The sequence below is a fragment of the Chlamydotis macqueenii genome, chromosome 2 (genome assembly GCF_036417535.1).
Source record: "Chlamydotis macqueenii isolate bChlMac1 chromosome 2, bChlMac1.mat, whole genome shotgun sequence".
Lineage (NCBI taxonomy): Eukaryota > Metazoa > Chordata > Aves > Otidiformes > Otididae > Chlamydotis > Chlamydotis macqueenii.
Window position 1 is genome coordinate 146,775,055 of NC_141557.1, and position 15,107 is coordinate 146,790,161.

Sequence of the window (15,107 nt, forward strand, 5' to 3'; positions counted from 1 at the left end):
CAATTAAGAGAAAGAGAAGCTGTCAAGAGAGTCACTGACTTCCATCTTCCAGAGGGTGTGAGGATATTATCCCAGAGGAATAAAAAGTTACAAGTTAACTAAAACAGAAGGTCCATCTTCCACTTCTTACTAAACATTTGACAAAGCTGTACTATTTCACCTGATATCAACGAAGAAGGAAACTGGACCTCCATGACACTAAAATAAAAACATAAGATCAAGTTGGTGTTTATTATATCTCAAATTCCTCAATAGCTTGGACTGCAGCAGCCAACATTAGGCAGACCTATCCATACAACGAAGAGGATAATCAAAAGCTGGTATAACCATGGTATAATCAAATAACACTCTTTCCTGCATAACTGGCCAAGCAAACCTCTTAGTTCAAAATCACTTGTTAATGATAAAAAGAAGTTTCAGACAATGGAGTTGCCAGAACCCAGTCCACTTCCAGTTGGTCATATGATGGTCAGCATTAAGCAGGGTATAAAAACTAGTATCTACCTCCAAAAGACTTGTAACATGTTAACAGTTGTTGTTTATGATCCTGAGCACCAACAAATGCTACAGCATTACTTGTTCACATACTACAAATTCTGTCTCTTAGCAATCAGCAAAATACGTATCAGATATTTTGTAGATACAATCTGAGATGGTTTACATCTACCATAATTATTCCTTCATTATTCAAAAATCTCCATTAGTGACTTGATAAATTTTGAATCATATTATTTATGTTAAAAGAATCAATCTTGTGGCACAAGAAAATACATCCTTCCCTTAACCTTAAGTTTTTAAGAAACGAGTTTAATCCTGGCACACCAAATGCTTGATAATAGCCTTCTATATATAAACAACAGAACTCCTGAGGAATCACTGAATGACAATTTTAGTTTACAGCAGTTATAGGCTGAATTTTACATATGTGGAAACTTGCACAGAAATTTAACTTTTAGTAAAGGGAAAAGATGTGAAAAGATCAAGACAAATTATTGCCACATCTGATAACTTGACAGGAAAACAAATGACAAATATTAAACATCCTTAGCACCTTGAAAGAAGATGTATCACAGAAATGTTTGGTCATTATATGTCAGCTTGGACAGTATTGAAAACCAACATCATAATTGTAATCACAACTGAAATATTAAAATCTCTTCTTGGTTCAAAAACTTCAGAATACAGTTCCAGTTCCAAAGATATACATATACAGCCTTGGAAGGCCTTCACTTCACCAGTTCTCAAAGACTACCAGGACATTCTAAAGACTTACTTGAAATTTCAGAAATTTTTATTAGACCAGGATGAGTTCTTAAATACTCTTCAATAAACATTAAGGCACTATTAAAACTTTCTGTGATGACAATTTCCCAAAGTGAGATCAGACTATTCACCCTATAAAGGACCTCTGATCCTTGGGTTTGCTCTGCCTCACTTAAGAACAACCCTCCACAGATGTAGCTATCTTTCACATCTCAGGGATATGAGAAAAAAAAAGAAAAGTATGAATGCAGACATGATCTACGATCTAGAGCTGATAACATTTTCCAGAAGCATTTCCAACACAGGCAAGACTACTGAAACTATTCAGTGATGTACTCTTTTGAACTTAACTACTTGAACATTCAACTTGTGAAGAATTAAGACATTTAATGAAAACTAAATTTCCTGTAGATTGCCTTGTGAATTACTTCAAAGGATGCTAACTATTTCTGTGGCATTTAATAAGTTACCGAATTTTCACACCTGTCCCAATACAGCCATACATTTGCAAATAAACAGAAGTCTATTTTGAATAAATGCAAGACTTTTTTTTTATTGTGTACATAACTATATTAATTGTTCTAATGTACATGAATATGACTATCTCAAACCTATAGCCACGTCTAACAAAATGTAAAGGTAGAAGGCATTATGCTTTACACATCAAATTTTTGTTCCAGACCACTAATAATTTACTTAAGCTTAATTTTTGAGAAAGTCTTAACTCATCAGGTATCATATCTAAGAAGATACTCTTCTTACTCTCTTTCTTGTTTGTTTGTTTTTTTTTTTTTTTTTTAATGGTTTAGTATAATTTACATAACCATCACCACTTATGCAAAAATTACGTCTTCTGTTACAGACAATTCAGATGACTGAACTAGGGAGTTATTCTGGATATAGTGTTACATTTTAAACTTTACTTACTTAAAATCTCTACCTAGAATTCCTGTAAAAGCATTTGTTTGTTATCTGTATATGATTTTATAAAGTATTAATACTGATTTCTGAGGAGACTTATGTGAGACAATGTTTATTTGCAAGAGAAATATTTCATAATTAAAACTAAGAAACATATAATGCTGGGACAAAAAAAAAATTGAAATGTAAAAAATAACTGTGAGAAAATCAAATGTTTTAAAACACTTGGAGTCCTCCCAGATCTAGGATCAGTTGTAAATATTCAACTATTTATATGAATTGATGTTAATTCTTGTATTCAGATAGATCATTGTAAACCTATTCATTCTTTCAAAAGTTTATTATACTCAGATCTTATAATTTAGTTAACTATGGGAATCTTTTACTGACTTACAATCAGAGGCTTAATATCATTAAAATTGACGTGGATACATGAATGACAACGCTTTCCCATTATGATTAATTTAATGCATGTTTACATAAACAGAATAGTTAATATCTAAAAGTTAAAAAAGTAAAAGTTTGTAATTAATTTGTATTATTGTTACTATTATAGTAATACAGTATTAGATTTTGAAGCAGTTTTCTTTTACTTCTTTTCGTGACAGAGGAAGGATGCTTTCAGATTAACTTTGAAACGTTTCATGCAACTGCTGAAGTCTGGCTTGAGGAATTTCTTTTTAATTCCTAACTTCTGAATTGAGGCTCTTCTAGTGAGACACGTTTAGCTCTATAAATAATGCAAAAAGCTTTCATCCAAGGTTAAAGTGTGTTTCTGAATTTTTCAAGTTCTGTCAGTCCTGTAGCACAAGTGATTTGAAGAATGGCTGGTATTATCTATTTAGAGGTTCAGAGATCAAGATTTCTATTCATATAGGTATAAGAATGAGAACATTAAAAATCACACTAACATTACTCACGAACTTGAAAAAAAAAACTGTAGTAGAAAAGGCTACTAGCGTTCATTAGTTACAGAAGTGGATTCAGAAGTTATAATAATGGTACAGACACAAAATGAAAAATGTAAAGAGAAAGCATTAGTTTAAATACAGTCATGAAATATTCTGCAGGTAGTAAAAAAAATGGACTTAGTGTTACTAAAAAAAAAACCCACAGAACCACCACAAAAGACTAGCTCTGCTGATTGTAGAGCTATCATTAAAGAACTCATAAATTTTAAGACCTTAGATTTCTCATTTCCTCTAGGATGATGTGTCATAGTTCTGCTCCCATCGAGACCAGACTACGCAGTCTCTCTCCCGCTCCCCCCACCCTCCGAGAGAATAGGGGGACATAATATAAGAAAAACAGCTCGAGGTTTGAGATAAGGACAGGGAGAAATCCTTAAAGTTACCGTTACAGGCAAAACAGACTCGACTTGGGGAAAACTATTCATTTATTTCTAAAACTAGCAGGAGAATGAGACAGGGAACAAGATAACCTCCCTCCACCCCTCCCTCTTCCTGGGCTTAACATTGTCTCTACCACCTTCCCCGCCCCGAGCGGTACAGGGGGGAAGAGGGAATGGGGGTCACGGTCAGTTCATCACACATTGTTTCATGCCACTGCTTCATGGTCAGGGGAAGAACTCCTCACATTCCTCCCCTGCTCTGTTGTGGGGTCCCACCCCTACGCCACAGTCCTTCATGAAACTACTCTGGTGTGGGTCATCTCTTCCACGGGGTGCAGTCCCTCCAGAACAGCTGCCCCAGCGTGGGGTCCTCCACAGGCTGCAGGTGAATCTCTGCTCCTCCGTGGACCTCCATGGGCTGCAGAGGGACAACCTGCTTCACCATGGTCCTCACCACAGGCTGCAGGGGAATCTTGGCCAGGAGCTGCATTACTCCTCCCCCTCCTTCTTCACTGACCGTGGTGTCTGCAGCCGTTCCTCACAACAGGCTGGCAGACGCCTTTCAGGATCCTTTTTACATCTTATTCACTTCTCATCTCCTCTCCACTTCTTGCAGCCGGGCTGGGCCTTGTTGGGCCCAGTCGGCTGCCCGGTGGGAGGCCAGAGGGTGAGGCCTAAAAGGCCCACGAGGCTGGCGCTTCCCCCTCTCTACCCCGACTCAGCTGCTTCACATCCTCTCTTCTTTTTTTTTTTCTGTTTTTCCCTTCTTAAATACATTATTGCAGAGGCGTTATCATGGGACATTCTGCTACCAATTGGCTCTGCCTTGGTCCGCCCTAGGCCCGGCCAAGTCCATTGAACAAACGGGAGCAACTTCTAGCAGTTTCCTACAGAAGCTACCACCTTAGGCCCCCCCTCACTAAACAAAACCAGAACATGATGCCAGTAACTACTACTGTGAATTGACTGGCAATCTTCATTTAGGAAACAGAAAAAAAAATAGTTTTAAATGAGATGCATTGTTTCTAAAGAAATTGCAAATACATTTTTTTTTTGGCTGCACTGCTATGTAAAAATAATAAAAAAACCCCACGTCTAATACTTCTTTTGCTGTGTTAAATGGTCATCTGTCCCAATCTTACATTCAAATGTGTGAAATAACTGATTAAAATGGCTTTGCTAATTATACTATAAATGATAGATAATGTGAAGTAGAAGGTAAGACTGTGTCATTGTCATTTGATATCACCTGGCAAAATAGTACGCAAATTCTAACTAAAAATTATAACAGTTGTTAAAACAATGCTTATCCTCTATACCATGAAGTTCTAAAAACCAACAGCCCATATTTAAAAGCATTAGAACAAATTGTGGTGAATCTGTACTACCCAGTAGTACTGGGAAGGCCAAGCCCTTGTGTCTTGTAAATATCCTCTGTGAAAGAACATGAGGGATATTTACTGAGTGTGTCCTCAACCTTTTGATACAGGACATCGTATCATAAATCTTCTGTATCATCTGGGTAACGGGAATAATTTTCATCTCAGCAAAACAATGAGAAGCTTAGACTATGACTGATGTATGGAAGAAGCTTGTTCCTAAGGGCTTTTGCAGTAATAATGTGTCTTTAGGTTGAATCTGAAGAGTTTGCTGTTGTGAGTTGCAGCTACATATCACGATCACAAAACACTTTCCATGTACAAGAACTTATTCAAATAACTGAATAAAGGTCATATCCTACAATGGAGCAAAGCTAGCTCTCATTAAATGCAAATTAAAATTAACTGTTATTCAATTAACACATTCACTATATAATTTTCAATATGCTAACAGTTAGTACCGACAGTCTTTGTACTTGATCAGACACCGTGGGATTACTAGGCACTTAACTCCACTTGTTCTTGAAGTATTATTTGACTAACAATTATAGTAATTAGGAGGGCAGGGACAGGGACATTACAGTGGGGGTTTGCTGCAGGTCACCTGGCCAGGAGAACCAAGCAGATGAGGCCCTCTACAGGCAGACAGAAGCAGCCTCCCAGTCACAAGCCCTGGTCCTCATGGGAGACTTCAACGACCCCAACATCTGTTGGAAAGACAACACGGCAGGGCACAGGCAGTCCAGGAGGTTCCTGGAATGCATGCATGATGACTTCCTCCTGCAAGTGATAGAGGAGCCAATGAGGAGGGGTGCCATGCTGGACCCCATTCTACCCAACAGGGAGGGGCTGGAGGGGGATGTGGAACTCAAGGGTAGCCTTGGCTGCAGTGACCATGAGATGGTGGAGTTCAAGATCCTTAGGGCAGCAAGTAAAGTGTGCAGCAGGCTTACTAGTCTGGACGTCAGGAGAGCAGACTTTGGCCTCTTCAGGGATCTGCTGGGCAAAGTACAATGGGATAAAGCCCTGGAGTGAAGAGGGGCCCAAGAAAGTTAGTTGATATTTAAGGAGCACCTTCTCCAAGCTCAGGAGCGATGTGTCCCGAGGAAGAGCAAGTCAGGCAAAAATTCCAGGAGGCTTCCGTGGATGAATAAGGAGCTCCTGGACCAACTGAAAGTAAAGAAAGAAGCCTATAGAGGGTGGAAGCAAGGACAGGTAGCCTGGGAGGATTACAGAGAGGTTGTCCAAGCGGCCAGGGACCAGGTAAGGCAGGCTAAAGCCCTGACACAATTGAATCTGGCCAGGGACGTTAAGGGCAAAAAGAAAAGCTTCTGTAGGTACATCAAGGATAAAAAGAGATCCAGGGAAAATGTAGGCCCTATCTGGAAGGAAATGGGTGACCTGGTTACGTGGGACATGGAGAAGGCTCAGGTGCTTAATTAATTTTTTCCTCAGTATTCACCAATAAGGGCTCTAGGCACATCACTCAAGTTTCAAAAGGCAAAAGCTGGGACTGGAAGAAAGAAGAACCATTCACTGTACTGGAAGAGCAGGTTCGTGAACATCTGAGGAACCTGAAGGTGCCCAAGTCCATGTGACCTGATGAGATCCATCTGCGGGTCCTGAGGGAAATGGCAGATGAAGTTGTCAGGCCGCTGGCCACCATATTTGAGAAGTCATGGCAGTCTGGTGAGGTCCCTGATGACTGGAATAGGGGTAAGGGGGAACAAGGGGGAACAAGGAAGACCTGGGCAACTACAGGCCGGTCAGCCTCAACTCTATCTCTGGCAAGGTCATGGAGCAGATTCTCCTGGAAACCATGCTAAGGCACATGAAACACAAGGAGGTGACACAACTTCACAAAGGGCAGATTATGCCTGACTAATTTGGTGGCCTCCTATGACAGGGTTACAGCATCGGTGGAAAAGGGACAAGGAACTGATGTCATCTACCTGGACTTGTGCAAGGCATTTGTCTCTGTCCCACACAACATCCTTCTCTCTAAACTGGAGAGACATGGGTTTGGTGGACGGATCACTTGGTGGATAAGGAATTGGCTGTATGGATGCACTCAGAGAGTGGTGGTCAACGGCTCAATGTCCATGTGGAGACCAGTCACGAGTGGCTTTCCTCAGGGGTGCATATTGGGACCAGACATGTTTAACATCTTTGTAGGCTACACAGACAGTGCGATGGAATGTACCCTCAGCAAGTTCGACAATGACACCAGGATGTGTGGTGCTGTCGACACACTGGAGGGGAGGGATGCCATCCAGAGGGACTTTGACAGACTAGAGAGGTGGGCCTGTGCAAATCTCATGAAGTTCAACCAGGCCAAGTGCAAGGTCCTGCATGTGGGTCAGTGCAGTCCCAAGCACAAATACAGGCTGGGTAGAAAATGGGTTGAGATCAGCCATGAGGAGAAGGACTGGGAGAGATGGTGGATGAGAAGCTCAACATGAGCAGGCAATGTGCCCTTGCAGCCCAGAAGGCCAACCACATCCTGGGCTGCATCAAGAGGAGCATGGCCAGCAGGTCGAGGGAGGTGATTCTCCCCCTCTACTACACTCTGGTGACACCTCACCTGGAATACTGTGTCCAGCTCTGGAGCCCCCAACATAAGAAGGACATGGACTTGTTGGAGAGGGTCCAGAGGAGGGCCATGGAGATGATCAGAGGGCTGGAGCACCTCTCCTATGAGGACAGACTGAGAGAGTTGGGGCTGTTCAGCCTGGAGAAGAGGAGACTCTGGGGAGACCTGATAGCGGTCTTCCAGTACCTCAAGGGGCCCTACAGGAAAGATGGGGAAAAACTCTTTAGTAGGGCCTGTTGCAAGGGGTAATGGTTTTATAATAGAGGGAGGTAGATTCAGATTTGATATTAGGAAAAATTTTTTTACAATGAGGGTAGTGAAACATGGGAACATATTGCCCAGAGGGGTGGTAGATGCCCCATCCCTGGAAACACTCAAGGCCAGGCTGGATGAGGCTCTGAGCAACCTGATCTAGTTGGGGATGTCCCTGCTCCTTGCAGGGGGGTTGGACTAGATGACCTTTAAAGGTCCCTTCCAACTCTAACGATTCTATTATTCTCTTGCAACTTTTTCCATTACTGATCTTAGTATGCTGAGTATAATCACTTGCTATTTGAATCTGGTAAGTTGTTTGGTTGGAGGTTTTTTGTTTTTTTTTCATTCCACATTGTTTGACACATCTAATTAACTTTCTGATCAAGTTCTACAAATAACTGTAATGAAGCCAGTCCCTAGATAACTGATGATGAAATAAAGCTAAAGAATGACATGTAGCAAATGCACTGCTGGGATGTTTTTGGGGTTGTTTTTTGAGAACTTGAAGTTTTTAAAAATACAGCCATACTTTTTATATATTGATATACATTTATCAAAAAGCTTTGAAACAGAGATTGTTTCACCTTTGATAATGGTTAAGTAGTTTTGCTTTAGAAACATGAAATTCAAAGACTTTGTAAAAAAAAAATTGTGGGAAATGAACATGGAATATTCCTATAGCATTTATCTCCACTGTCAATAGGAACAAAATGTACAGATTCTGAAAAAACATATCTGCAAGTTTTCATGAAAAAAAAATTGTTCTAGTAGTTCATTGAAGAGTGACCTATGTAAGTTATCAAAACAATAGCGTGCTTTTCAGGAAAGGAAGAATTAGAATACAATTGTGATGAATCTCAAATAATCATTTGCTTTTCCTTTTTAAGTAGAATATGTTTTGCTTGTATAAGGCAGAAGAAATTAAATATGCAGTTAATCCAATTAATTAACTTTTAAATTTCATTTTAAACTGCAGAAAGTTAGAACGGCACCAGAGGCAATGCTTTTTTTTTGGTCCAGTTACCTGTTCTTGGAAATGTAATAAACTTCAGGTCTTTCTCGTTTTTATATAGTTTTTGGATCATGACAAATAAACTTTACTAAATATTTAGTTTTAAACTAACTTTTTAAATAATTTCATATTTTAAATTTGCGAGGTTTTTTTTCCCTGACAGTGATGTGGATTATTTTTAGTACTCTGCCAGTCTTAGTAAATTCTACTGAAACACTCTTTCTTTAAAATACATTTGTTTTTGTAAGTTTTACTAGGTAGAAAAAATTTGGTACAGAGGCATGACCATTAAATCATTACTCACTCTTCATTTTAAGTCAGAAAAATGATGGCTTACATTACAAAAGGAAAAAGAAAGTTTCTTAGGGTGTATTATTTTATAATAAAAGAATTTACCTTGACAAGCTGGGACTGGAACATCCCATGAGTAATAACCATACGGAGACTTCCTGCATACAGCAGTACTTTTCCCAATGAGCCGAAAACCTCGATCACAAGCCCAGCGAACCATACTGTTGAGCTGTCCACCTGTCTGACTGACAATGAAACCATGTGGAGGGGACTCTGGAGTACTACAGTAGAGAGCTTTAAACATAAATATTGAATAAATAAGAGATGTGTTTAGAATCCAGATGACAATTCCTGACAAATTCCTGTTGAATTCACTGGACATCTGATAAGAAGATGAGAAAACATCACTAAAAGTTGTTGTATTTTGTATCCTGATCATGCATGCATCAAGCAATTTCACTAAGGATAATGGTGAAAGATTTGGGCTTCATAAGGGCTTCAGGTTTTAGTAGCCTCAAAGGAAATACAGTGATAGCTCACTTCTGTAACTTTTGGGGTTTTTTTTCCTTTTTTCACCATCTTCTTTTTTAAACCAAGTAAGCTGCAGAATTTTAGTTCATGATGAAAATATTGCAATTGTATAAACTTCAGTAGTGTACAATTTTTTTTTATGAGAAGGAAAGGTCAAGGGCATACTGCACATAATTCTTTCAGAATAATCTTTTCCTTATGGTCCTAAATAACTTATTTCTTTCAAGTTCTGTGATACAATGAACTGAAGTGAACTAGCAAATCTAAAATAAATTTTAATCATATTTATGAGTGTCACCATAAATCCATAGCTAAACACTGAATCTGCTTATTTTGGTGATTTATTTAGAATACAAAAAGTCCTACAGAAGCCTTACTTAGATACTATGAAAAAAAATTCAGAAAGATTTATGAGGGAAAAAAAAGATCTTTAATAGATATAGTTGTTATAATCTGAAAGTATGTATGTACTTTAAGTGTCTCTGTCAGTGAAGATTGCTTACACATTCTACTGTCATTATGCTTGTATTTCTTATAACTCCATTGTTCGTTAAGTCCATGACTACAAAGTCACTTGGTTTTGGCTACCTTGCCGAAGGAGAGGACCAGAAGGCACTTACAACCTGGCAGCCAGTTTAAGACAAATATTGTTTGTTTAAGAATTTAATATGTTCTCTCATCGTTTTGGTTCAATGGCAAGTCAAGACTGGTTAGCCAAGATGGCCATTTCCCCACTTCGTAGGAAAGAAAATTAGACTGGAAGTTTGTCTCCAAGTGTTTCCTTCACTCTTTGAAGAAATGTAGGTAACTACTAGTATCTATTTTCTCAGGCTAATTGAAAAGTACTGCTTCAGTTGCTCTTTAAGCCTTTCCATGTCCCATGACTTAGTTCAGGTCAATGGTTTTCTCAGGCAAAGGCTTCCTCTGATCAGGACGGAATCATGTGGATGTTTGTTTACTCTTTGTTAAAGCAAGTAACAGAATGAGAAGCACTGACATATCTTTCAGAGCACATACTATGAAAATATTTTCTTCCTTACACTAAATTGCTCCTGTCTTATCCTCTTGGAAGAAACAGAGATACAGAAACATCTACTTCTTTAGTGTATAAGAAAATATACTGGTATTTTCTGAGTGATACAGATCAGATCACTAGTAAGTATTTCTTGCCCACCTCTCTATAGTTCTCTTGCTGCCAGTAGGAAAAAAAGTTTTAAGAACTTTATCTTCTTTCTCTTTTAACAGATTCAACAGGTACTACAGGCAATGAAAATAGGTACCATATATTATTTTGTGTCTAGCCCATAGCGAATTTTATCTAGCTATATAACAAACATTTTACCTCTGAGAAAACCGCCTTCTCCTAAAGGGAAAGATGACATTGATACTGTTTTACAGACCTTTGTGAGGCTAATTATTTTTCTATAATAATGAAGTAGTCAAAAATTGAGTGAGGAAAAACAAACAAACAAAAATAATGTTATATTTATTCTCTATTTCTTTCTTCACTTTGTAAAGTGAAAGTAGTTTATGCCAATAACTCCTCTCTACTGGGGATAGTTATCTACAGATACAATCCCCATTACTTTTCATTCTGTGTATTTCATGTCTTTGGTCATGAAAAAAAAAATCAAATATAGATTTTTGTGTAATTACTGTAAATTGCTACAGATCTACTTTAGCTTGATTAATGAATACTATTATCTATAAAACTGTAAAATTTTATAAATCTATATAAGCAATTACGTAAAAGTCAATCTTTGTCAAGTATAATCTTCACGCACTATTCATAAATATGTTCATTTGAATTAATAACACATAGAGTGTTGGCTTTTTTGACATATTAATTGATCTCTTCTAATATAGTTTGCTGCTTCTGTTGAACCTTAAAGAGTTCAATTTTTCAGGGTCTTGCATTTTTCAACCTAATAAATACTCAGTCCTGCCTTGTTGCCACCTCTTCCTCTGTCCCACCAGAAGTGTTAAAAATGAATTGGATAAAGATCCAGTACGAAGAACAAAGGCACATGAGTGCAAATAAATTATGGTAGGAAGAGGAGGGAAGCTGCTTCTTAATCTTTAGTACTGGCTTACGTAATTTTAAAGTCCAGTGAAAAATTTGCTTAAATCTCTACAGAGCATATGTGTTTCATATAAGCTTCTTAGGATGTGTGGGGCTTTTTTTCACTCACAAGATCAGTATCATCAGGTTCATAGATAAAAGAAGTTGGATCTCCTTTCAGTCCAGGCAATTAATGTTATAAAATACAGCTTATATTACCCTTTTCACTTAAATAAGTATGTTCCTTATTGACATTTTATACACACCAAAGGAAGTCTGATTTACATACCTATATATCTTATCCTGAAGCCTTTTTTATTGGTGCCATGATCTGCTGACCACCGGAGAAATACTTCATGGCCATTACTGGTTATATTTAGAGAAGACGAATAGTCCCCACTGAGAGAAATGAGCAACGGACTATGACTATTTGGTCCTTGATACAAGGAAGGAAAAGAAAAAAAAAAAAAAAGGAGTTACAAAGTTTAAAATAACATGCAATAAATTTTATGCATACAATTAATACATGTAGAAAACATCCGCCAAGCAAATGGTAAATTAATTTGATTTAAAAATGGAAGTTGACATTACATCTTATGCACTAGAGAGTACATATTTGTTCAGAAATAAAATTATTTCTAAACATAATTAATACCATACAATTTGGAAACACAGTAATTTACAGGTCTTTTTAGCACAACAAATCCAAATAATTATTTATTTAAGATTTTTTTATACTGGCAAATTATGGTATACATAAACAATAGTGATTACACAGATGCAATGTAAAAATAGTATATAAAGAAAAAGTATAATCCGAAGTTTTGCATCCTATAGTTACCATCAAACACCTCAAGTATATCAAATTCCTTTTCTGTCTGGAAGAATTCAAAGAACATGCTGATATTATAACCCTTTTCCACAGTAATGGTCCATGCACACATCTGGAGATTTGGGTAGCTGTCAGGATATCCAGGACTCAGTATTACTCCTGTGGAATCTAGACGCATTTCATTGGCTGGACAGAGCACTGTGAAACAGAAAGATTGGTAAAAAAATCTAAAGATCACTACTTCTGTTTTGTGTGATTGGCAAAATTTTCCTGAGTTTAAAAGATCTGCATTTTTCCTTTTAATATCCATAAATACAGAAAGACTGACAACATCTTAGAAACAAAGTCAGTTACTAGAAAAAAAAAAAAAGTTTATCTTGAAAATAAACCCTGTAACCCTGAGAAGTTATCAATTCATGACATTTTTCTTCTTTCTTTCTCTAGAAGATAAGATGTTCTTGCAGGCTATGCTTAAGTACTAAATCGTTCTATTGTTCAAAAAGTGAAACAGAATTATTTTTTCCCCAATCAGATTACTACTACTGTTAGCAATAATTCCAGGTAAAGTCTTGCACTGAAAGAAGAACTTGAAGATACTGTAGGGTTTTTTTTAGTTTTCAGATTCTAAATAAAGAGTAACCAATCCCTCCCACAATCTGTATAAAGCAGCACCTAAATTTTGAGATCCTCAATCAAGCTCCAAGAACGTTGATGTATCTACACACAACATAATCACTATTCAGACATGATGCTTTTGGTCTAGAAAACAAAAACACACTTCAGGCTAACATTTTGTTGCTCAGTAGGGCTCAGTAGGACTAATTAGACAAGAAGATGACTTGGGCTAATCCAGCTATCTAGTTTTTAGAGTCATAAAAACCTCAGGAAATGGTAGGTTATTGCCTTTACATGCAATGAAAAACACTTGAAATTCTATTTTTCCTTCACCACACCTAATACAGTCCCATTCCTTTCCTATCTCTTACCAAAAGAAGCAGCAAAGAAGAGTTCTTAAAATCAAAGCCTATGACTAGCAGACAAGACATTGGTGTTATAATCCAGAATAAGCTAGAGAATCTCTGGCTGGCTTTGGGCAATTAATTTAATTGCTCCTTCTTTTAAAAATAGGTACAACAGTTCACCATATGACAAGCACTTTCTGAGGAAATAAAGAACAAACCAGGAGGAAAAAAAAATAGGTGATTTCTGCCCCACTTAAATGTAGAAAATCAAATATTGCCCTGAGAGAGAGAGAGAGGGAAAGAATTTTAACTCCATGTTTCTCATCATCCTTCAGTTCTTTAGTAAGTACAACAGATGTGTAACTGTGTCATGTATGTTACGTGCATATTGAATCTATATCTACAAAACACTTCCTTTTTATTAAATACATGTATGAGAGATTTTTGGTTATACATTCACATTTCTAGTGAACTGTCAAGTTCAGACAACCAGATACTTTCGTTCTTCTAACATAGAGACAATTTCCCTGATGAGCAGATGTAAGTCAGTTGAAGAAGAAATTATAAAAATCTACAGTTCTTAATTGCTGACAGCCTCTTTTCCCCAATTCGACTCCAGGGAATAAGAAAAGGAATGTTTCACCCTTCTCTCTAAAACATTGCTGGGAGAGGCTAGACCCCACAGTATAAGAGTGCTTCCTGCAGGGATAGAAGACACCTGGTTCATCCTTGCTGACTTCTTCAGCAGTTATTGCCTACCATACCTTCACCTTACTCTAAATAATTATTTTTTCTTATATTCCATATTATATTCTGAAATTATTAATCCTCTACTTACAGCTGTACTGGAAAATACATAGCAGCTCTAGCTATTCTTAATTGTCAGTTTCAGAAGGGATAGAGGATGCTAGCAGGATAAATGCTACTTTGTAAATAAATTATCACCATTATTTAAAGCAGTGGTGAAATTCAGCAAAATAGTGTTTAAAAGTATGATTAAGAACATTGATTTTGAATTTATTAAGATTCACTAGGTCTACACAGAATAACAATCTCATTAAATAAAAATATTTTATATTACCATGTTGTTTGAACTTTTTTTCAAGAACTGGTTTTGCTTCATCATATATAAACAAGTACCTACATTTTATTCAGAACTGAACAGTGCTAAACAGGAGCCTTAAAATGTAGGTTTTTTATTCAAAACTAACACACACACATGACAGTGAGTTAATAATCACCCATTACATGTTACACAAGAAAATAACAGGATCTTAGATGTCTCAAGAACACTGAAAGTAATATTGGCTTATTAAATACAAAAAAAACCCCAGATTTTTGTGGGGAAAAAGTCATTGGACTATGAAGAGAGATACAGAACACAGAAAAGCAGAGAAAGAGAGAGAAAAAGAATAATTATCTTCATAAAAAAATACTCATAAGAATCAGAGAATCATAGAATGGTTTTGGTGATGGTGTAAACTAGCCTGACAGAATTAAGTCACCAAATAAAATTTTAAATAGATTTTCCTTCAATATTTTCTCCCAGGGGTATCTTGTTATAGACTACTGCGTCTTTATTGTAATACATTAGATTAAAAACTAAAATACTGCTATTTAAATTCTGTTCAGCAGTACTCTTCAGATTCAATAAA

At 37.2% G+C, this 15,107-nt stretch overlaps 1 protein-coding gene across 4 annotated transcripts in view; it reads right to left on the reverse strand.

Annotated features, from left to right (window-relative positions):
* Positions 1 to 15,107, reverse strand: part of CSMD3 (CUB and Sushi multiple domains 3) — a 743,929-nt gene that overhangs the window by 88,952 nt on the left and 639,870 nt on the right. For all 4 annotated transcript variants that reach the window (XM_086741185.1, XM_086741184.1, XM_086741183.1 and 1 more), the window contains 3 exons: positions 12,500 to 12,688; positions 11,948 to 12,094; positions 9,171 to 9,359 (listed from right to left, as the gene is read on the reverse strand). In XM_086741185.1, coding sequence (XP_086597311.1) covers positions 9,171 to 9,359; positions 11,948 to 12,094; positions 12,500 to 12,688 — 525 coding nt within the window. The remainder of the gene's footprint in view (positions 1 to 9,170; positions 9,360 to 11,947; positions 12,095 to 12,499; positions 12,689 to 15,107) is intronic.